Source organism: Leucopleurus acutus (genome assembly GCF_964270905.1).
Source record: "Leucopleurus acutus genome assembly, chromosome: 6".
NCBI lineage: Eukaryota > Metazoa > Chordata > Mammalia > Artiodactyla > Delphinidae > Leucopleurus > Leucopleurus acutus.
The window spans coordinates 84498238-84521635 of NC_139149.1; the positions used below are offsets into that span (position 1 = coordinate 84498238).

General features: G+C 37.5%; 2 protein-coding genes across 4 annotated transcripts in view; one reads left to right on the forward strand and one right to left on the reverse strand.

Annotated features, from left to right (window-relative positions):
- HYCC2 (hyccin PI4KA lipid kinase complex subunit 2) overlaps positions 1-13237 on the reverse strand; it is a 68035-nt gene extending 54798 nt beyond the window's left edge. The window contains exons 1-3 of one of the 2 annotated variants that reach the window (XM_082841867.1): positions 13149-13237; positions 12316-12349; positions 1922-2025 (exon numbers count right to left, since the gene is read on the reverse strand). The gene's annotated coding sequence lies outside the window, so the exon portion shown is untranslated. Of the gene's footprint in view, positions 1-1921; positions 3003-12315; positions 12350-13148 lie in introns of those variants that run through there. The other variant, XM_082841869.1, reaches the window with a different exon arrangement.
- Positions 13238-13401: 164 nt separating this feature from the next.
- NDUFB3 (NADH:ubiquinone oxidoreductase subunit B3) lies at positions 13402-23398 on the forward strand. 2 transcript variants are annotated; one of them, XM_082840858.1, is made up of 3 exons: positions 13402-13603; positions 19344-19485; positions 23117-23398. In XM_082840858.1, exons 2-3 carry the CDS (start codon positions 19346-19348, stop codon positions 23271-23273), a joined length of 297 nt encoding a protein of 98 aa, XP_082696984.1. In that variant the 5' UTR covers positions 13402-13603; positions 19344-19345; the 3' UTR covers positions 23274-23398. The 2 variants fall into 2 exon arrangements, with proteins under 2 accessions (XP_082696984.1, XP_082696985.1); XM_082840859.1 differs by lacking the exon at positions 13402-13603 and adding an exon at positions 14846-14934.

The following is a 23398-nucleotide window of genomic DNA, read 5'->3' on the forward strand; positions in this document are numbered from 1 at the left end:
GTTGCGGAGCAACAGGCTCCGGACGCACAGGCTCAGCGTCTACAGCTCACGGGCCCAGCCGCTCCGCGGCATGTGGGATCTTCCCGGACCGGGGCACAAACCCGTGTCCCCTGCATCGGCAGGCGGACTCTCAACCACTGTGCCACCAGGGAAGCCCACAAAACATTTTTTAATACAAAGAATACTGCAATAATATTCTCTTGGAGTTAAACAACATTATCACTGTAAAGTCTCCAATGTTTTCCAAACTGAAGATGTGTCAGGACCTCCTACTCCAACCATCTCGTATATACTGGGCTATCGCATGGGATTTTTATTTCATGAGAAGTTCTGCAGTGGGGAAAAAACTTGAAAAGGACTAGCAAGTTTTCTCTGTTAGTCTCTGGAAAGATACACAAGAAATTGGTAACACTCTGGGAAGGGGCAGCTGGTGCCAAGGAGACTGTCTTTTTGTACCTTGGGAATTCGGAACCACCAAGACAATCACCAGATTTTGAAGCAGTGCAGGCAGGCAGACTTGAGAGCTATGCTGGGAAGACTGTCTCTGACAGTCTTTCAAGGCTAAGGATACAGATACTAGGCTCTCAATTGAGGAAAAAGCCAAAACAAAACAAGGAAACCCAACAGGGCAAATAACAGGAAAACTGAGCCATTCAGAGTATGTTCTTTAACCACAACCAAAGTAACCTAGAGATCATTAACAACAATTAATAAATAAAAACCTTAAAAAACCCCAACTACCTGGAAATTTTAAATTATACTTCTAAATAATCTATGGGTCAAAGAAGACAGTAAAACCAAAATTAGGGACTTCCCTGGCAGCCCCGTGGTTAAGACTCCACACTCCCAATGCAGGGGGCACAGATTTGATCCCTGGTCGGAAAACTAAGATCCCACATGCTGCACAGCACAGCCAAAAAAACCAAAAAAACAACCAGAATTAGTAAAAATGCCGAACTCAGTGCTAAGAAAGATATATTAAAGCTTGTGGGATGTAGTTGTAGCCTTATTTCATATGTAGAGAGTTCTTACTTTGCATGTATTAAGCAAAGACATAGTTCCTATATGCATTTAGGAGTTTCAGTTAACCTGGTACCTTGCAAAGCTAAGATTGCCTATATTAGCAGAGAGGCTGAAAAAAAAAATCAGTGGTTTTATCTATTGACAGATATCTATCTCTAGAGGTCAGAGAGGATAGCAAATGAGTGAAACAGAAAACAAGCACACAATAGAGGGAAAAAATCAACAAAGTCAAAAGTTGGTTTTTTGGAAAAAAAAAAAAGTTGGTTCTTTGGAACTTCCCTGGTGGTCCAATGGTTAAGAATCCGCCTTCCAATGCAGTAGATGTGGGTTCGATCCCTGGTCAAGGAACTAAGATCCCACAGGCCACAGGGCAACTAAGCCTGTGCGCTCTAGAGCCTGAGTGCCACAACCAGAGAGAAGCCTGTGCGCACCGCAACAGAAGACCCCGCATGCCGCAACAAAGACCCCGCATGCCGCAACTAAGACCTGACGCAGCCAAATAAATTATAAAATATTTTTTAAAAAGTTGGTTCTTTGAAAAGATTAATAAAATTGACAAACCCCTAGTAATACTTATTAGAGAAAACACAAATTACTATGAAATTTTTAGACATCAAAAAGACAAGAAGTTATGATAAACTTTATGCCAATAAATGTGACACTTGGCATGAAATGAACACATTTCTTGAAAAATACAAATAACCAACACCGAAAGATACAGAATATCCATACAGCATCATGGATATTAAAGAAATGTAATCTATCATTAAAAATCTTTCCATAAAGAAAATCTCAAGTGCAGATGGTTTCACCAGTGGATTTTTCCAAACAGTTAAGGAGGAAACAACACCAAGGTTGTACAAGTGTCACAGTCAATGATAAAATATTGAAAACTTACTTTCTGAGGTTGAAAACAAGAAAGAGGGACTTCACTAGAGGTCCAGTGGTTAAGACTCCACGCTTCCACTGCAGGGGGCGCTGGTTTGATCCCTGGTCAGGGAACTAATATCCCACATGTCGCAGAGTGACGCCAAAAAAAAAAAAAAAAAGAAGAAAGAGATAACCATTATCACCACTTCTATTCAACACTGTGCTGGAGGGCCTAGCTACTATAGCAAGTCAAGAAAAAGATATAAGAATAATAACCAGAAAAGAAAAAAGGTCATTATTTAGAGATGATATTATTAATAGACAATATAAATATGTACCAAGAAAATTCAGAAGATTCTACAGAATAATTATTAGAATTAATAAGTGAATTTATCTAGGTTTCTGGATAAAAGGCTAATATATAAAAATCAATTATATTTCTGTAAACTAGTGTTTTTTAAAAACACAACTTCAGGCTTCCCTGGTGCAGTGGTTAACAATTTGCCTGCCAATGCAGGGGACACGGGTTCCAGCCCTGGTCTGGGAAGATCCCATATGCCGTGGCGCAACTGAGCCCATGCACCACAACTACTGACTGTGCTCTAGAGCCCACGTGCCACAACTACTGAAGCCCACGCGCCTAGAGCCCGTACTCTGCAACAAGAGAAGCCACCACAATGAGAAGCCCGCGCACCACAACGAAGAGTGGCCGCCACTCGCCGCAACCAGAGAAAAGACCACGCACAGCAGCGAAGACCCAACACAGCCGAAAACAATAAGTAAATAAAATAAAATAATCAAATAAATAAAGAAAATAAAAACACAACTTCCAACAGCATTTTTTTTAAAAAAAGAAAGACATCTAACAAAAGATGTGCAAGACCACTACACTGAAAACAAGAAAACATTTTTGAGAGAATTTAAGGGTCTAAAAAAATTGAAGGACATACCATGTTCACAGGTTGAAGACTCATAGTAAAAATGTCAATTCTCCCCCAATTGATTTCTAGTTTCAAAGCTATCATAATCAAAATCCCACTCTTCTCCTTTTAAAGAGAAATTGACAAGCTGATTCTGAAATCCCTAGGGAACTACAAGGAGCCAAGAATAGTCAAAGCAACCTTGAAAAACAAAAAAAATTGGAGGACTATACTGTAAAATATTAAGATCTGTTATAAAGCCATAGTAATTAGCTGTACAAGTATAGTAACTAAAACTTATCAATGAAAAAATAGAGCCTAGAAAGTCACACACAAATAAGACTACTTTATTTATGACAAAGGCAAATTGCAGTGCAGTTGGGAAAAGACATTCTTTTAAACAAAAGACGCTTGGTCAACTGGATATCCCTATAGAAAATAATGAGTGTATCACGATCTCTAACTTTACACAACTCAACAAAAGTAAATTCCAAATAGAATGCAGGTCTAAATGTGAAAGTAAACAAACAAAAAACCATAGCAAAACATCTTTATGTCCTTGAAGCAGGCAAATATTTTTTAAGCAAACACAAAAAGCACTAACCATAACCATAACAACAACAACGATAAATTGGACTGTATCAAACCTGTCATCAAAAGAAACTGAGAGTGAAAAGGCAAGCCGAAGACCAGAAGAAATCAACAATACCTACGCCCGATACCTAGAGAGAGATGTGACTGCTTGGTGGGGGGGTAGGGCAGGAAAACTGTAAGATCCATAACTTCTCCAGGACAGGGAGGATGTCTCAGATGTATCTGTATTCCCAGTTCCTGGGACAGGGCTTAGCACAGTTAGCACTTAGTTCATGACTATTGAGTGAAGGGCCTAACAGCAACAAGCAGTCAGTCAGCGGCGGACTCAGCTGAGGAGACAGGCAGCAAGTATGGTAAAGACTACTAGTTCCCATCCGATAGAGAGCCACACCTCCACTTGCAATGATCTAGTCTATACAATCAGCTAAAGCCATTTCTGACTCTCACTTATAGCTAAGTATGGCCAAATGACTAAGTTCTGGTCAATGAGATCAGAGGAAATACGGTGTAGGGAATTCTAGAAAGGCTTCTTTCCTTCTTTTTTTTTTTTGTCATTCACATGTGGCTTGCAGGATCTTAATTCCCCAACCAGGGATTGAACTCAGGCTCACGGCAGTGAAAGCATGGAGTCCTAACCATTGGACTTCCAGGGAAGTCCCTAGAAAGTTTTCTTAAAAGATGGAAGGTATGCCCCTTTTGTCCTCTGCCTTTCTTCCTCCTTCCTTCTGCCTAGATCATGGATGGATATCCAGCAACCATTCTGTGATCTTCAGAATAGAAACCACATGCTAAGGATGGCAAAGGAAAGAGAGAAAGAGAATGGGTCCTTGACAAGTCTATGGAGTTGCCGTACCAGTCTTAGACTATTTCTGAATTTGTTTTTACAAGACAAAGAAATGAACTATTATCTTATTTAAGCAACGGTTATTTCTTATCTCTGTTTCTAGCAGCCAAACACTATTCCCACCTGATAAGGTAAGAAAGAGACTGCAGGAACAAATTTATGGTCTAAGATGCCAACAAGCCATCTCAGTTATGCTTCAATTTAATGCTAAGAATAAAGTGTTTAGGATATTCCACTGTAATTGGGATGGTGGGGAGTGTAGGAAGCAAGACTGACCAAAGAATGTACTCTGTGAGGGTGCACCACCATTACAGTTCAGACAGAGGGGTTTTTATAATAGTTCAGTACACGGACAAGATTTCATAATGCAGTACTATAATTTCTTGCCAACAGTTGGGAGTTATGTTCTAGAAAAGTAATGTGGCTTACTGTGACTGGCCAAAACCAAATTATATGAAAATGAGAGGTTAGGAAAAATAAACAGTTTAATGGAAGATGTTAAATCAGCTGTTTAAAACCTGTTCAAATAAAAACCCAGTGAACTTTCTACAGATTAACCTCCTTCAAGTTTTCAGGAAACACTACTGTAGCACAACAGTTAGATAAGGCTGATTCTCCCACATATTATGCACATTATTCTACTTCATGAAGATTTTGAACCTGTCCTTCTTGGCTTGCTATCTAATGTCTTTGGTACTTGTGTTTTTACTTTTGTTAGATCTCAGCAAACATTTTCAAATTCTTATAGTGACTGTGTCACTTTTTGGACTGTTGTTCATCCTTACATTAAGAAAACAGAAAATAATCTGATCTCTCTGTGGACTATTGTTATAGACTGAATTTTTGTGTCTCCCCAAAATATACTGAAATGCTAACCCCCAGTGTGATGGTATTAGGAGGTGGGGCCTTTGGGAGGTGATTAGGTCATGAGGGTAGTGCTCTCATGAATGGGATTAGTGTCCTTATAAAAGAGATCCCCAGAGAGCTCTCTCACATGTTATAACACAATGAGAATGTAGCCATCTCGGAAATAGGAAGTGGGTCCCTAGTTGACACAAAATTTTCTGGCACCTTGATCTTGGACTTCCCAAGTTCAAGAACTGTGAGAAATAGAAGTTTGTTGTTTAAACCACCCAGTCTATGGTACTTTATTATAGCAGCCTAAATTGTCTGCGACAAAGGTCCTTTTCCATTTTTCCACTCCCTTGAATTTGGGCTAGCTTGGTGAGTTGCTTTGATCATCAGAATATGGTGGAAGGGCTGTTATACAATTTCAAAGCCTAATCCTCAAAGAGGCCTTGCAGCCTTACAGCTTCCCCCTTCACCTTTATAGAATGCTACCCTGAGAATGCCATGTAAGGATGCCAGACTAGTCCACCAGATGAGAAGTCACACTGAGAAGAACTGAAGCACCTTAATGGACAGCCAGCACCATGTGCAAACATGTGGGTGGAGACATCTTGGACCTTCTAACTCAGTCAACCCTCCAGGTGGATTCAGCTACATGAGACAGCCAAGTGAAACCAATAAAGGAACAATTTAGCCAACCTACAGAATCATGAAAAATAACAATAAATCTTTTTGCCCTGAGTCATTTAATTTTGCAGTAGTGTTTCAGGCAGCAATATCAAATAAACTTTAAGATACCACTTAAAATAACAGCTTCTTGAAGGTGAGAACAATCACTTTAGATTTTTGTTTTTATCTTTAATTCATATGTTATAGCACCCTGGAAGCTATGCCGACTCCAATGCTGCTTTCCACTATGATTGAAAAAAAAGAAATTAATGTATGAAAATACAATGGGGAGCCATTAAAAAATTTTGTATGAAGTAATATGTAATAGGCACTTTAGAAAGAGAACTCTGGTTACACTGTAGAGTGGACCACAGGGAGGAAAGACCTGTGAGGGCAGAGTGACCAATATGAATACTGCTGGAATAGTCCTAGGGAGAGGCTTAGTAAGGTTAGAAGGCTAGACTATCATTACTACTGCTGCTGCTGCTACTATTATTTGCATTATATATTTATTTTATTTGTTTTAATAGAATGTCACCTTGGTGACTTTTTAAAAAATTATTTTTATTGAAGTATAATTGATTTACAAAGTTGTGTTAGTTTCAGGTATACAGCAAAGTTATTCAGTTTATATGTGTGTGTGTATATATACATATGTATATTCTTTTTCAGATTTTTTCCGTTATATGTTATTACAAGATATTGAGTATAGTTCCCTATGCTATACAGTAGGTTCTTGTTGGTTATCTATTTTATATATAGTAGAGGTATTATGTATTTATGATGAACCAAGCAAGTACTATAACTAGAACCTCATATGTATTTGCTCATTTAATCCTTAATACAACCCTTTTTAAAAACTTTTTATTTCGAAATAATTACAGACTCATAAGAAGTTCCCAGACTACATGCCAGGAGGTCCCATGTATCCTTTGCCCAGCTTCCCCCAATCGTTAACATCTTGCATAACTATAGTAAAATATCAAGATCAGGAAACTGACATTGGTATAGTGCACAAAGGGTTACTCAGATATCACCAGTTTTACAAGCACTCATTTGTCTGTGCATGTGTGTGTAGTTTTATACAATTTTATAACAGATGTAGATAATGTGTAACTACCATCACAATTAAGATATAGAACTGTTCTATCACCGAGAGGCTCCCTTGTAGCCACCCACTCCCTTCTCCCTGATCCTTAACTCCTGGCAAACACTACTCTGCTCTTCATCTCTATAATTTTGATATTTCAAGAGCGCTATATAGAGGAAATCATACAGTATGTAACCTTTTTTTTTTTTTTTTTCCTTTGCTGTACGCGGGCCTCTCACTGTTGTGGCCTCTCCCGCTGCGGAGCACAGGCTCCAGACGCGCAGGCTCAGCGGCCATGGCTCACGGGCCCAGCCGCTCCACGGCATGTGGGATCTTCCCGGACCGGGGCACGAACCCGCGTCCCCTGCATCGGCAGGCGGACTCCCAACCACCGCGCCACCAGGGAAGCCCCAGTATGTAACCTTTTGAGAGTGGCTTTTTTCACTTCAGATCCATCTTAGTTGTTACATGTATCAACAGCTCATTCTTTTTATTGCTGCATAGTATAAACGTGCCAGTTTGTTTAACCATTCACCTGTTGAAGAACATTTGGGTTGTTTCCAGTTTTTGACTATTAGGAATAAAACTGCTATGAACATTCAGGTACAGGTTTTTGTGTGAATGTAAGTTTCAATTTCTCTGGAATAAATGCTCAATAGTGCAACTGCTGGACTGTACAACTCTGTTTTTAAAGAAACTGAAGCTATAAATGGCGGAGCTGGGATTCTAATCTAGATATCTGCCTCTAGGTCCTAACTCTTCACACAATTTCCAGTGGTTGTAGAAATTGAGAGAAGTAAATACAAAGGTAGAGTCAACAGAATATAGCATCGCTCAGATGAGGGGTATATGAATAAAGTGTCAAAGATAACACCAGGTTCCAGCTTCAGCACATTAGACAGATGACAAAATACGAATTCACTTTTATATATACTGTATTTGAGGTATCTGTAGGTCATCCTCAACTAGTAGGCAATTAGATTTATAGAATAGGAACCAGAGATTAAGAAAAAGCTCTGGATTAGAGATTGATTTGAGTAAATAACATCAGACGGACAGGGTACAGAATGACAAAGAGATTTGACAACAGAACCATGAAGAACAGAAACATTCATTTCCTCTAGTTTTTTACCACAAACAATAAAACAGCAGGTACTGTGACAGACTGCAAATTCATATTAACTTTAGGTATTATAGCACATCATGTCTACCATATGAGTTTTACAATCATAGTATAAAGTATAAAGGGAGTAATATATGCTCCCCTCCCCACTCCCTTTTTCATTTAAAAAGAAAGAACTACAAAAGGAATACCTGCTGATTAAAAAGGCTTAATACTACTCCGTATGATACTATAGTGATTATATGTCATTATACATTTGTCCAAACCCATACAACGTACAACACCAAAACTGAATCCTAATGCAGACTATGAACTTTGGGTGACAATGTGTCAACGTAGGCTCATCAATTGTGACAAATGTACTATTCTGTGGGAGATATTAGTAATGGGGGGGTCTATGCATATGTGAGAGGGTTTATGGGAAATCTCTGTCCTTTCTACTCAATTTTGCTGTGAACCTAAAACCACTCTAAAACGTCCAGTAAACAAACAAACAAAAACAATTAAGCCTCAGTATAAAAGAATATGTAAAAAGCATAAGTTTCACTCCCCGCTCAGCATCCAACTCCCTCCACCCATTTTTCAAAAAAATACATGGGGAAAGGAATTTAAGGAGGTAAACTGACAAATCTTAGTAGCTAAATAAGAAGCAAGCAATATCAAGAGTCAAGGGATAGGGACATCACGGGTGGCACTGTGGTTAAGAATCTGCCTGCCAATGAAGGGGACACGGGTTCAAGCCCTGGTCCAGGAAGACCCCACATGCCACGGAGCAACTAAGCCCGTGCGCCACAACTACTGAGCCTGCACTCTAGAGCCTGCAAGCCACAAGTACTGAGCCCGCGAACCACAACTACTGAGCCTGTGTGCCACAACTACTGAAGCCGGTGCGCCTAGAGCCCGTGCTCCACAACGAGAAGCCACTGCAATGAGAAGCCCGCGCACCGCAATGAAGAGTAGCCCCCACTTGCCACAACTAGAGAAAACCCATGCAAATAAATAAATAAGGGCTTCTCTGGTGGTGCAGTGGTTGAGAGTCCGCCTGCCAATGCAGGGGACACGGGTTTGTGCCCCGGTCCGGGAAGATCCCACATGCCGCGGAACGGCTGGGCCTGTGAGCCATGGCCGCTGAGCCTGCGTGTCCGGAGCCTGTGCTCTGCAACGGGAGAGGCCACAACAGTGAGAGGCCCGCGTACCGCAAAAAGTAAGTAAGTAAATAAATAAATAAATAAAATTGAAGGGAAAAAAAAGAGTCAACGGATAATGTCAATTATACCTCAATGAAAAGAAGCCAAGGATTCCTAATGACAAAAGTGATAGATAAGTTTGATTCTAACCTTTTTTGAAGTTCAGTTTTTGGAATAGAACAAAATAACTATTATGTAATCCATGCTTTGCCATTTAATAATTTAAGTGCCACTTACCATATATATATATATTTTTTGCGGAACACGGGCCTCTCACTGTTGTGGCCTCTCCCATTGCGGAGCACAGGCTCTGGATGCGCAGGCTCAGCGGCCATGGCTCACGGACCCAGCCGCTCTGCGGCACGTGGGATCCTCCCGGACCGGGGCATGGACCCGTGTCCCCTGCAGCAGCAGGCAGACTCCCAACCACTGCGCCACCAGGGAAGCCCCCACTTACCATATTTTATGACCACATTTTTGGCAGCTGTATTTCAAACTTAGAAAGAACTATAATCCCATAAGTAATCAAAGTCACACCCTTAATATATTACATAATTGAGTTTTTTACTCCTTTCTCCAAAATTAAAGTCTACTCATTTACTTTTTCTCGTAATTGTCTCCATGGCAGACAAATACCCAAACAGAAAGTCTAGGATTCATAAGAATGAACCATGAATTTCTAAACAAGACCTGTGTCAAAGTCAACACATTCACAATTTCAAGTTTTAATATATATTATTTGTTTACAAAAAGATAAATGTATACCTTCATCATATCATAGCAATATTGCAAAAAAACCCTTTTATCAAGAAAACTTCCAATTCTTATTTTCCAATTCTAGTTTAATTTAGTACTAGATAGCTTTCAGAGACATTGAGAGAACAGGTACAAGTAAATATCTGTGCAAAGCACAGGTCTGAATTATGAAAGAAATTAGCTTGGTTTATGTAAAGCAGCTAAGTGCCAAGTAAAAAGTAATCCCAAACAAAACATTCAGCACAATTTTTATTTCTGGCAACTTTAGCTCCTGGTTAGAAAATCCATCATCTCAGCTATGACATTAAATGGTGAAAATTTATTGAGCTATAATATATTGATAGATTTAGAAGTCCTTTTTCTCGAGCTAAAACTACTGTTCTGGTTCACACCACAGTGTGAGAGCCTTGAATTAGATCAATGATTCTCAAGTAGAAGCCCATTATAAACCATATCATCCAGGGAATTTTTTTTCCTTCAAAATATATCTGCCTCCCTTCATATTCCCCCTACCACTAAGATTCCGCAGGGAAGTGGAGATGATATAATAGATATGCATGTGTGCCTTTTTTTTTTAACTCCTAGATTATTCTGATATACATGGAACTCTCTCAGAGTTACTCACTTTTATGGAGAATGCCTGAATTAGGTCCAACTCTATTTTTTAACATTGTATCAACAGCAGGCAAAAGGAGCAGAGCTACATAGTGATAAGAGCACAGCAGAAAGCTCTGCAGGTAAGGGGCTGTACTAATAGCAGCCGTAATCTTTCTGTGCCAGCTCCCTCCAGAATCCATTATATATTTTAGACAATGACAAATGTTCAGTTCATCATCCTGAGAAAAGCACACTGTCTACCAGTCAGATAAAAATGTAAAAAGAAGCTATTTGGGACATCAAAAAAACTAAGCCACAGAAAAAGAAAGACAAAAATTCCTCTATTCTTTAAAAGAACATAACAAAGCATTAAAAGAAAAATAACAAAGTATTATTTTGTGCAGCTGTTAATTTGTTTGGAGACTTTCTGCCCATATTTTATCATTTTAGTTTTTCATTATGTAGCATTGATTTTTCTATTACAAAATTCAGTCAAGCTGAAAATCTTAACCATTCTAGAACCTAATAAACTACAATTAGATGACAAAACTGTATTAAAAAACAATCAAACAATCCTAAATCCATATCGCATGTCAAGATAGCTTAAGAGTTGGATTAAAAAACAAGCTTTCAAAGCCCATTTTAGGGCAAACAATTACTTCTTTACAGTCATTGTTTCAAATTCCTTATAAACAATACTGAAATGTATCAGAAAAGAATTTCTAATGATGTATAAATAATCAGCCAATTATTATTATATTCTAATTTGGACTAGCATTCCTTAAATCACTTGGTAATTTCCTACTCAATGTTCAACTTTATTGCATTCTACAAGGACACCTACTGGCCATTCAAAATCAGCCATTAGTTCTCTAAGACAACTCTAGTAGGCTGGTTACATAATAAGAAGAAACACATACATACACACACAGAGACACATATACCCTACATGAAAGCAGAGATTTGTTCACAGGTACTCACACTACAGAACTGCACCTAAAACAGAAGCAGAACTGTTCTTTGGACTGAGAGTATTATTCTTGCCAAAAGATAAAACGACCAAGAATGAAACACCAAGTATCAAAATTTTTATCTGAAACACTGATAAATATCTCAGTATGCTAAACATTTCAGAACAAACTCTAATGATCCAGCTCTCTTTACCAAATGACATATAGAAAAAAATTTTTTTTTCAATTTAGTTTCTGGGATACACTAATATAAATCATCAATAACAGAAAAAAATCACATTTTAGAAAGTTTTTCTGACATGCAGTATTAAAATAAGCTCAGGAAAATGATACACTTGTTAATAAATACTACATGAGTCTTTATCTTCTAAGCTAAAGGCAACATTTCAATAAGCTCACATTTTAGAAATTTATAACACTTCCTTTAAAACTGCTTTCCAGTGAGCTATAAAATCAAGTTTTTAATGTAGTCTGTCATTCCATAATACACACTGAATGGAATTCCTATTTTAATTCTGTATTTCATTGTGCAAATAATGAATTATAAAAACTTAGAAAAAACATGATAATCTACAATTAATTATGTCTGTAAATACATTTTACCTCTACCGGAGAGATTCAAAGAACATACTTTTTAAATCTAAGAAATAAATAATTCAAACTGGTTTCTCAGACTCATAGAGCAAATTTCTTAAAAAGACGACTCTCCCCCCACCAAAACCAGACCACCACCTAATTTTCACAGTCTCTAACATCCACAATATTTAGGGGGTAAAAAAATCTACCAACTAATTTTCTAGTCATTTTCCAACTTGCACTTACCTCCTACTATAGATTTTTGAGGGTCTCCACTTTCCTGAAGATTAAAAGAAAAAAAAAAGATTTGTAGTCAGCCTTGACCATCAAAACAAATAAATTCACGAACTACAAAACGTGAACCTGGCCACGCTCATCTCAGACTAACACATCTCTCAACCCAAGTCCATATTTGGGATAAGCTCTTCGTGACTATCGTTCATGCTTCTTCGCCCACAGAGCCGGCCGGGGTACAAAACAGTCAAACAAACGAAAAAACTATCCTCACACATCAAGAGGTTGCAAGACCTCCGCTTCCAGGAGGGGCAACCTGATTGTTTGGGTAAATAACGGCCAAGGATTACATAATATACAGCTACGAAGACTTTCAACGATCTGGCCGCCAATAAATATCTTTCTTCTCCGCTTCCTCCGTTCCCACCCTGAGAAACGGCCCTAAGAAGAAGCAAGCCCTAGGATTTCTCTCAGGTGCCTGCAATGCCGCGCGTCCTCTTTTCTCTCGGAGCTCCGTGCAAGGAATTCTTCCAGCCCTCACGACGCCGTCTTGCTCCGGCCTCTCTCCCGTCTCCGCCGGCGCCACCGCAGCCCCCCACGCCTGAGGCCCCTACGTCGCCCCGCAGGGCTCAGCCTCCACCCGCCTCGGCTGTCTTCTCCTCACGACCCTCCCAAGCTGCTAGCTGGTCTCCTAGAGGTTCCGAAACCACCAACACCCAACACTCTGGCTACCGCCTTCCCAGACCACCCTCGTCAGATCCCCTCTATAGTTCCTGTAGCCGGAGAAGAAGAAAATCCCTCCTATCTGGCACTCCACGTCCCCCAGAGACAGCGCCGCTGCCTACCTGTCACCCCTCTGCCTCTAGCTTCTTACCGCCACCGCCTCCCGCAGCAGCCTGCCAACTGCAGCGCAACAACCGGCCCTCCCATTGGGTGAGTCCACGCTCCAACAACAGCACCGCTGATTGGCAGCAGTATGCCCGCGGCCCTCCCCCTGTGCAGAGTCTAAAGATTCCGGTCTCGAGGAAGGATCACGTTGCTTCTTCCCCGCCTTCTGTCCTCCACAGTTTCTCTTAGTTCGGTCAGACTCCGGATGCACAGATGTGCGGGGAAAAAGCCCACTTTCAGCCTCCTTCATGTCACCTCCACCTGGTCCAGGAATCTGTGACCCAGGACAAGAATGTTAAATTTCTCCTCTGCTTTCCTGCCGTAAGATACTCGAGGTGACAACTTCCGTTTCCGGTTGCCTCCGGCTGGTGGGTTGAATCTTGAGTGTCCTGAGAGGTCAGATTGCTGTCAGGTAAATAGGGGAGCTGGTGGTAGATCTCTTGATGGGAATGAGAATGAGACTCTACTCCGGGGATTGTCGGAAAGGAGAGACTAAATAGAGAAGGGTGATGAGAATGAGTAGCTCAAGAGGGAAGGAGATCGAAGAACTAGCAGGAGAGAACTATGAAGTCCTGGGGTAGTGAGGGGAGGTTGTAGAAGGATGCTGTGAGGATCACTGTGGTTGTTAAGTCCAGATGCTTTTTTTCCTCCTGTGTCACCCGCAACACCCCCCGCCCCCTGTTTTTTGGTTTATCTTTAGTGGAATGAAGGCACAACCGCACTCAAATCGAAAATTTGTAAAATAGGAAGACTTGTAATGCCTGTGTCACGAGCATTTATAGTACAGTTTTAAATAAGATTTTTCTGGTATGAAAGTTTATGACACAATGTTAAAAGGGTACAAAATCACATCAATTTTTAGTGTGATTACTATTAAATTGAATATACACGGATACAGGGACTGGAAGGGACACTAAAGGGGAAAACAGTTAATTTGTCTTTTATTTTCTAATGTTCTTATGGTACAGTTTTTTAAATGAGGAGAAATTGGAATATATACTTCAAAGTCTTCGGTAAACTGTGAAATTACATACAGTGTAAGCGGCATTACCCTTTTATTTCCTTCTTAGGGAAAGTATGCCAACACTGTTCCTGTACTAGAGCCAGCTCCCGTTAGTGGAGGTTGATATCCAACAAACTTGTAGGTTCACTCCAAACATAGGTAGATAGAAGGAGCTGAAAAAAAATTCATGATTACATACTTTTTCCTTGTTGAACTTATTTCCTTGCTGTTCTTGTTTGAAAAGCTCTGAAAGGGAAATAATCACCTCTTGTTGAGTCCTTGGCATGATTTAAGTCACTTTATCTAATTTTAGTTTTTATTGTGATGTATACATAACAGAAGGCTGTATAAAACATAAGTACATTTTTAAGAATTATAATTAAGCAAACACTTGATCACCACCCCTCAGGTTAGGAAATAAAGCATTGCCAAAAACTTAAATATGCATTCTCAGCAGAGGTGATTGCCTTTTAAGGAGGTAAAAAATCGTTCTTGTTGGGTGGGGGTGAGAGGGCAAAAAAACCCTTAGATAATACAATAGTTTGTGGCCCTCCAAAGAGCCATAGTACATAAACTGTGGTATTAAATTTTCATGTGGAGGGGTAGGGTGAGAACATGATTAGGGGAAAAAAAAGTCTTAAGAAAGCACCTTTGGGGTACAGTAATTACAATACGTTGAAAAACACTGCCTTAGAAGCTCCCTGAATGAGTTTCTGTGATTCCATCTCCTCCAGCAAGAGGTAACCAGCATCCTAACTTGTAATAATCAGTTACTTGTTTCACTTAAATTTTTTTCCTAGAAAATGAATTGTTAGGTTTTTCCATTTATATCAATGGGATTCAAAGTGTGTATTTTTTTCTGACTCACCCCTTGCTCAATCTTATATTTGTGAAATTCATTCATACTTTTGCATGTTGTTTTTCATTGTGTAATATTCCATAATTAATCCATTCCATAGTTGGACATTTGAGTTGTTTACAGTTTGGGGCTAGCATAAATAATATGGCTAGAAAGATTTTTTTTTTCATCGTGTGTTTGGCAGTTTTGTGGAATTTTTATTTTAACAGTTTTTCCACCTGATTCTCTTGCATTCTTTTTTTTTTTATTTATTTTTTATTTTTTTTGGCTGCGTTGTGTCCTCGTTGCTGCACGCGAGCTTTCTCCAGTTGTGGCGAGCCGGGGCCACCCTTTGTTGCGGTGTGTGGGCTTCTCATCGTGGTGGCTTCTCTTATTGTGGAGCGCGGGCTGTAGGTGCGTAGTTGCAGCACACAGGCTTCAGTAATTGTGGCTTGCAGACTCTAAAGCGCAGGCTCATTAGTTGTGGTGCACGGGCTTAGTTGCTCCGCGGCATGTGGGATCTTCCCGGACCAGGGCTCAAACCCGTGTCCCCTGCACTGGCAGGCAGATTCTTAACCACTGTGCCACCAGGGAAGTCCCTATATATTTGCCTGTTGATTATAAAATATATCTGTTATACAGATGCAAGAGTTTCTCTAGAGCAGTGCTGTCTAGTGCAAATATAATACAAACCGCATATGTTATTTAAAAATGTCTAGTAGCCATATTAAAAAGGTAAAAAGAAACATAAAATTAATTTTAATAATGTATTTTATCTAACCAAGTGTATTATTCAAAATATTATAATTTTAAGGTGTAATCAGTATTAAAAGTTATTAACGAAATATTTTACATTTTCTTCATGCTGTCTTCAAAAGTGATGTGTTTTACAGAATATGCTGTTTCCATAAATGCAAACACTTGATCTGCATTTATATTTCATAAAATTTACAGTTGATAAAGCAGCTTTGCATGCCCAGTTTGTACCAAACACACTTTAAAATTTTCCAATAACTGGCTTGAAAATCCGTTTTGAAATTTAAATTAATTAAAATTAAATTAAAATTTTTAGTTCCCCAGTTGCATAGGCCACATTTAGGGAGCTAGTGGCTACCATATTGGACAGTGCAGATCTAGAGTATATATGCAGTACCTATGACTGGAATTGCTAGGCCGTAAGATATTCAAATGTTTAACTTTTCTAGGTCATACCGAACAGTTTTTTATAGTGGTTTTGTTAAATCACATTCTCACCACCTGGGTGTGAAAGTGGAAGGCACATCATCACAATGTGTTTTCCCCAATTTTCACAATCTTGCAAGGTAGGTTTTAACCTCATGTTAGATGAAGAAACTGAAGTTGAGCAAGATATAAATGATTTGCACAGGATTTTACAGCTATTAATGGTGCATTCAGGGTTTGATGCCGGATCTGTACAGCACCAAAGTCTGCACTTCAGTAGGATTCCAAACTCTTCCTTCAAGTGATCAGGATATCATTGTTTGATTTATGGCTATTCTGAAGTAGAAATAATTTTTAGGAGAAAATGAAGCTTCCCTAAAAATAGTGTTGTTCAACTTTTTGTTCTTCTTGAAAAGTCATTAAAATATTTAGTAAATGCCTATGAAGGGACTCTTACTGAAATATTTTAATTAGAAGAGAAAATACATTGAATTTATTAAAGGAAATTTGTTTAGGAGAAATGAGTATAGGTATACTTTCATGGGTTTTTTTTCCAGAGATATATCTTCCAAATTACTTAATATTTTGAGCATAGTAGTATTGTAACTTTGAGATAGCCTTCATACCATGGTAATATTTCAATTTTCATTTTCAAAATCAAGCTATTTAATCAAAAATGTTTGACCTTTGTTTTGTATTCTCTTCCAAGTACATTGATACTCAAGTACGTTTAATGTTCTAGAATTGACATTTGCCAAAATAAGGGTTTTCTTGTAATCTAAAGATTCTTGGAATGAAACATTATTTTAAAAATATTTTTTGGAAAACATAGAAGCCAACACTTTATCATTATAATTAAATGCTTCTAGAAGTCTTTCTTTTGTGATAATGTATTGAATCTCAAAAGTCAGACTGAAATCTGAAACCATAATTTGTTTCCTTTATATTATTGAATCCACCAAATAATAATGAAATAATGGATTAAATGTTTCATTCAAAGTTGTGAATGTTGTAGTTTTAACTTGTGTTTGGTAGGTGTTCATTTTTATTCTCTTTTAAATGTGAAAATCATCAACATAATGTTTTTTGATATCTTAACATGTCTATAAATAAAAATATTAAATGTTGGCTAATTTGTCGGAATTACTATGTACAGTTTTGTCCCCCATATTCTGGGAACTATTGTTTAATGAAATGAGCACTTCACATAATGTGTCTTTAGTATAACTATCTAATAATTACCTCTGTCTTCTAAAATTCAGTGTAAGAATCCTGCCTTATTATTGGACTTGTTTATAGTTATAAATGCAGACAAAGTGGTAATAATTATTTGGTTTGGTTTTATTTCTGGAAAGCAGTGATTATAGAATTGCTACTGCTAACCTTATACAAATTACAGTATAGCATTATTAATTCATACCCTGTTAATTTGAAATTCATAACAATATAACGGGACTGAGCTCAAGTTTATTTTTGTATTATCTATAAAAATAACACTAGAAAACTGAAATCTTTATATACCCATTGGGGGCATATTTTATTAAAGCAAATTTATCGATTAAAAAGGGGTCCTAAGGACTCTGTTAATGGAAGAGAATGTTAAAAAAAAAGAATACCTACACTTAATATATGTATATCTGTATCAGTTTGCTGTACACATGAAACTAACACAACATTGTAGATCAACTATATTTCAATAAAAATTAAAAAAAAAGTCTCTGTTGATCTACATCAAGAGTTAGCAAACTAGGGACTTCCCTGGTGGCGCAGTGGTTAAGAATCCACCTGCTAATGCAGGGAACATGGGTTCGAGCCCTGGTCTAGGAAGATCCCACATGCCACGGAGCAGTTAAGCCTGTGAGCCACAACTACTGAGCCTGTGCTCTGGAGCCCGCGAGCCACAGCTACTGAAGCCCATGCACCTAGAGCCTGTGCTCTGCAAAAAGAGAAGCCACTGCAATGAAAAGCCCACACACTGCAACAAAGAGTAGCCCTTGCTCGCCGCAACTAGAGAAAGCCCGTGCACAACAATGAAGACCCAATGCAGCCAAAAATAAATAAATAAATTTATTTATTAAAAAAAAAAAAAGAGTTAGCAAACTACAGCCTGCTGGCCAAATTCAGCCCATTGCCTGTTTTTATGTGGCCAGTGAGTTGAGAAGGGTTTTTACAGATGAACATTTGCAATCAATTTGATACTAAGGAACACTAAACTTTGAGCTCCAGTTAAGCAAAATGTTATCCCCCCAAAAAGGAATTGCATTTTTTCATCAGAAGACTTGTATTATAAAAAATTATACTTAGTTGTTATATTTTGAATTTTATCAATAAATATTTATGGAAATTTTTTTCTCCTGTTATATAAAGTACCTACATAATAACCTTGATTTCACCTCTTGGCCAACAAAGCCTAAAATATTTACTATGTGACTCTTTACAGAAAAAGTTCATGTGATCCATATGTATTAACCACAGTAATACCGCATTTTTAAAGAATCATCTGAAGAAAGCACGTAACAAAACTATGTACAACATTTTTGTTATAGATATTCATGCATTACGAAAGACTGAAAAGAAGGAAACAGTATTGCTTAAAAGTTAGGAGCAAGGGCTCTGAAATGAAACTGCAGTGTTCAAAACCCAATTGTACCATTAACTATTTTTGTTGCCTTCAGAAAGTTACTCATTTTCTTGGAGCCTCATTGTCTTCATCTATAAAATGGGGATAATAATAGTAATTTAAGTTCAAAGAGTTGTTTTAGGAATAATGTGGAGTCAAGACAGTTAAAGCACTTTATCATAGTGCACCTGGCACATAGGGCATGGTAAATATTTGCTATTATTATAATGAAGAAAGAAACCAAATAGTAAATGGTTATCTCTTAGTGATGGGATTACCGATTATTTTTCTTTTTTATATTTTGCATATGTATATTTCCAAACTGTGAACATATACTAGTATGTAAAGAGACACCGTTTTATAAAATTTCTTAGCTTCGAATTTTCAAGTATTTATATTGCTTTTCTTTTTAAAACATTAAAATTTTACCTTAAAACATAAATAGTAAACTTGGGTATTTGATATCTACAATATATGTATTTCTCCCTTAAATTAATCTTTTCCTGTAGACATGGCCCATGGACATGGACATGAACATGGTCATAGTAAAATGGAACTTCCAGATTATAAACAATGGAATATAGAAGGGACACCGTTAGAAACTGTCCAGGAGAAGCTGGCTGCACGAGGGCTAAGGGATCCATGGGCCCGGTAAGAATAATTAAATAATTTAAATAGAACTTATCCTAGAGAAGCAGTATCTATGTTCCTTTTCAATGTATTCTCTTTTTTAAAAAATCATTAAAAATGGCCTTTTACATTTAAGTTTTAAAATCAGCTTTATTAAAATACCACTTATATACAGTAAAATTCACCCCACTTTAAGTGTATCATTCCATGAGTTTTGACAGATGTGTGCAGTTACCTGTGCAGTTATGTGACTACCACCACAATCATGGTGCAGAATATTTCTAGAATACCAAAAAGTTCCCTGATGATCCTTTGCACTCAGTGCTATCCTACCCCTGGTTCCTGGCAACCCTTGATCTGCTTTTTCAATTGTAATCATACAGTCTGTAGTTTTTGTTCTGGCCACTTTCACTTATCATAGTGCTTTTGAGACTTATGTACATTGTTAACTTATATCCATAGTCCCATCCTTTTTTATTGCTGAGTACTACTCCATTGTATGCATATACCTCATTTTGTTTACTGTTCACCAGTTGATGACCATCTGGCTTGTTTCCAGTTTTTGGCTATTATGAGTAAAGTTGCTTTAAACATTCAAGTACAAGTCTGTGTGAACATATGCTTTCATTTCTCTTGGGTAAATACCTAACAGTGGGATTTCTGAATCTTTTGAAAAGTGTATTTTTTTAAATAAAAAACTGCCAAACTGTTTTACAAAGTAGTTGTACCATTTTGCATTCCCACCAACAATGCATGAGAATTTCAGTTGCTCAATGTCCTCATCAATACTTAGTATTATCAGCCTTTTAATTTTAGCCATTCTAGTGAATGTGATAGAAATATTTCTTTGGGTTTTAATTTGCATTTCCATGAAGAATGAAGATGACAAGAATCTTTTCATATGCTTATTTGTCATTTGTATATTTTCTTTGGTTTAATGTTTATTCAGATCTTTTGCCCATTCTATTTATCACAGTGTTTGTCTTTTATTGAATTATAAGAGTTGTCTATATATTTTAAATATAAGTCCTTTATCAGATAAAAGTTTTGCAGATGTTTTTCCCAGAGTGTGGCTTATCTTTTCATTTTCTTTTTTTAAAATAAATTTATTTATTTGTTTGTTTGTTTATTTGGCTGCGTTGGGTCTTCGTTGCTGCACGCAGGCTTTCTCTAATTGCAGTGAGCGGGGGCTACTCTTCATTGTGGTGTGCAGGCTTCTCATTTCGGTGGCTTCTCTTGTTGCACAGCACAGGCTCTAGGTGCGCAGGCTTCAGTAGTTGTGGCATGCAGCCTCAATAGTTGTGGCTTGCAGGCTCTAGAGCACAGGCTCAGTAGCTGTGGCACACAGGCTTAGTTGCTCTGCAGCATGTGGGATCTTCCTGGACCAGGGATCAAACCCGTGTCCCCTGCATTGGCAGGCAGATTCTCAACCACTGTTCCACCAGGGAAGTCCCTCTTTTCATTTTCTTAGTGATGTCTTTAAAAGAGTTTAAAATTGTGCTGAAGTCCCAATTTAGCATTTTTTTCTTTTATGGTTTGTGCTTTTTGCATCCTAAGATTTTCTCCTAATCTTCTGGAAGCTTTTATAGTGTTCTTTCTTACATTGAGGCATATGATCCATTTGAGTTAATTTTTATGTCATATGAGGTAAGGATGAAGGTTAATGTTTTTGCATATGGACCTCCAGTTGTTCTAGCACCATATATTAAAAGACTGTCTTTCCCCATTAATTGACCTTGACACCATTGTCAAAAGTCAGTTGACAATATCTGTACAGTCTACTTCTGGATTCTTTTCTGTTACCCTGATCAATATATCTATTTTATGTCAATACCACACTGTCTTCAAATCAGGTCGTATAAAATAAGATGTCCAACTTTAAAAAAAAACTGTTTTAGCTATTCCAAGTTCTTGTATTTATATTTAAATTTTAGAATGAGCTTTTCAGTTTCTATAAAAAGCCTGCTTGGAATTTAATTGGGATCACCTTGAATCCTTAGCCTAATTGAGGATAACTGCTGTCTTAACAATATTGTCTTCCAGTCCATGAACAGTTTAGATCCTCTTTAATTTTCTCAGCAGTATTCTTACAGTCTTGTACATATTTTGTTCAATTTATCCTGACTTATTCCGTATTTTTTATGCTATTGTAAACAGTATTTTTAAACTTCAGTTTCCAGTTGTTCATTGCTAATATATAAAAATATAATTGCTTTTTATATATTGAATTTGTATCTTGTTACCTTGTTAAATTCACTTTTTAGTTCTAGCAGACGTTTCTTACAGATTCCTTAGAATTTACTTCATAGAAGATCATTTCGTCTACAAAGACGTTACTTTTTTTTCGATCTATAACCTTTTAATTTCTTTTTCTTGCATTATTGCATGGGCTAACATTACTAGTATAATGTTGAATAAAAGTGGTGTATTTGAACATCCTAGCTTTATTCCTAATTGGGGAAAGCATTCAACCTTTCATCATTAAGTGTAATGTTAGTTGTAGGATGTTCAGAGATGCCTTTCATCAAGTTGAGGAATTTCTCTTCTATTCCTGGGTTACTATGAGTTACTATTATTATTGTTACTAATAGGTGTTGAATTTTGTTAAATGCTTTTTCTACATCTATTAAGACGCTCACCTCTGTTTTTATTCTGTTAATATGGTGAGTTAATTTTATTCATTTTCAGGTGTTATACCAATCTTGCATTCTTTTGAGGTAAACCCTACTTCATCGTGATATATTATCCTTTTAAATATTGCTGCATTCAATTTTCTAAAATTTTGTTACGAATATTTGCATCTATGTTGATGAGGAATATTAATCTGTAGTTTTCTTCTAATGTCTTTGTCTGGTTTTGGTGTCTTAAATTAGATTTGATTAGCTTTCGTAAGTCAGATTTTTAGAGTTAAGTGGGTTTTGTTCTTTAAAACCTGATTTTTTTCCACTCATTTATCCTTACCTGCGAGAGAAGACTTTTTTTCACTAGAGCGCTCTGATTTGTTTCCTTCTCTGTTCAGGATACTCAAAAGAATGATTGCCAGAGCATGAAATTAGTCTACTAAAGTTCCGGCTTCTATGACAGGGAAAATCAATGATCCTCTTGAATAGTAGTAGTATTATCGAGTGTTACGTACTCTTTGTGCCAAAATACATCATACATTACTCTGTTTAATCTTTATAATAACGCTATAAGGTAAATAGTAATCGTTATTGAGTAGAAGAAACAGGCCTCCACAGGTTAAGTAACTTGCCGAGCCTAAGTTGTGTATCTAGTATGGCAGAGCAAAGATTAATACCCAGATCTCTTAACTTCCTCTTTCCATGAAGCTGTAATGACTAGTATGAGCAAAGCTACACAACTGACCTGTGATGGATAGGCCAAGGTGAGCCTTGCATTTGAGAATTCTGTAAAATCCTGAGTACTATGACTGTGAAATATGAAATCAAGTGTTTTTTCTTGTATTTCATGTACGAAATGTGGGCATATAGATCTAATTATCTTATGCCAAAGAAAGATTCCTATTGTGATCCACTTAGATTATCTTATATAAGGTTGCATTTAAGTCTGTTAGAAAGATGAAATCAAATATATTTTACTCAATGAATGTGTGTCATATGTGAATATAATTTTCCCCTTTTTTTTCCTCTAGCAATGAAGCTTGGAGATACACGGGTGGCTTTGCAAATAATGTTTCCTTTGTTGGTGCATTATTAAAAGGATTCAAATGGGGATTTGCTGCATTTGTGGTAGCTGTAGGGGCTGAATATTACCTGGAGTCCCAGAAAAAAGATAAGAAGCATCACTGAAGATAATACCTGGAATTATCTTTTAATGTCTTCTTAACTCTCTTATAAAAAGAAGATTTCTTCACTGTAGCCTACTCATCTGTGTGTTTGTTCCTTACTTGGTTCTAGTAAGATTTAATAAAGTA

Bases quoted from the DNA above. Each gene is read 5' to 3' on its own strand.
- NDUFB3 (XM_082840858.1), top strand. From the start codon at position 19,346: ATGGCCCATGGACATGGACATGAACATGGTCATAGTAAAATGGAACTT. The intron at 19,486-23,116 runs GTAAGAATAATT...TTTTTCCTCTAG, and splicing joins CTAAGGGATCCATGGGCCCG to CAATGAAGCTTGGAGATACA.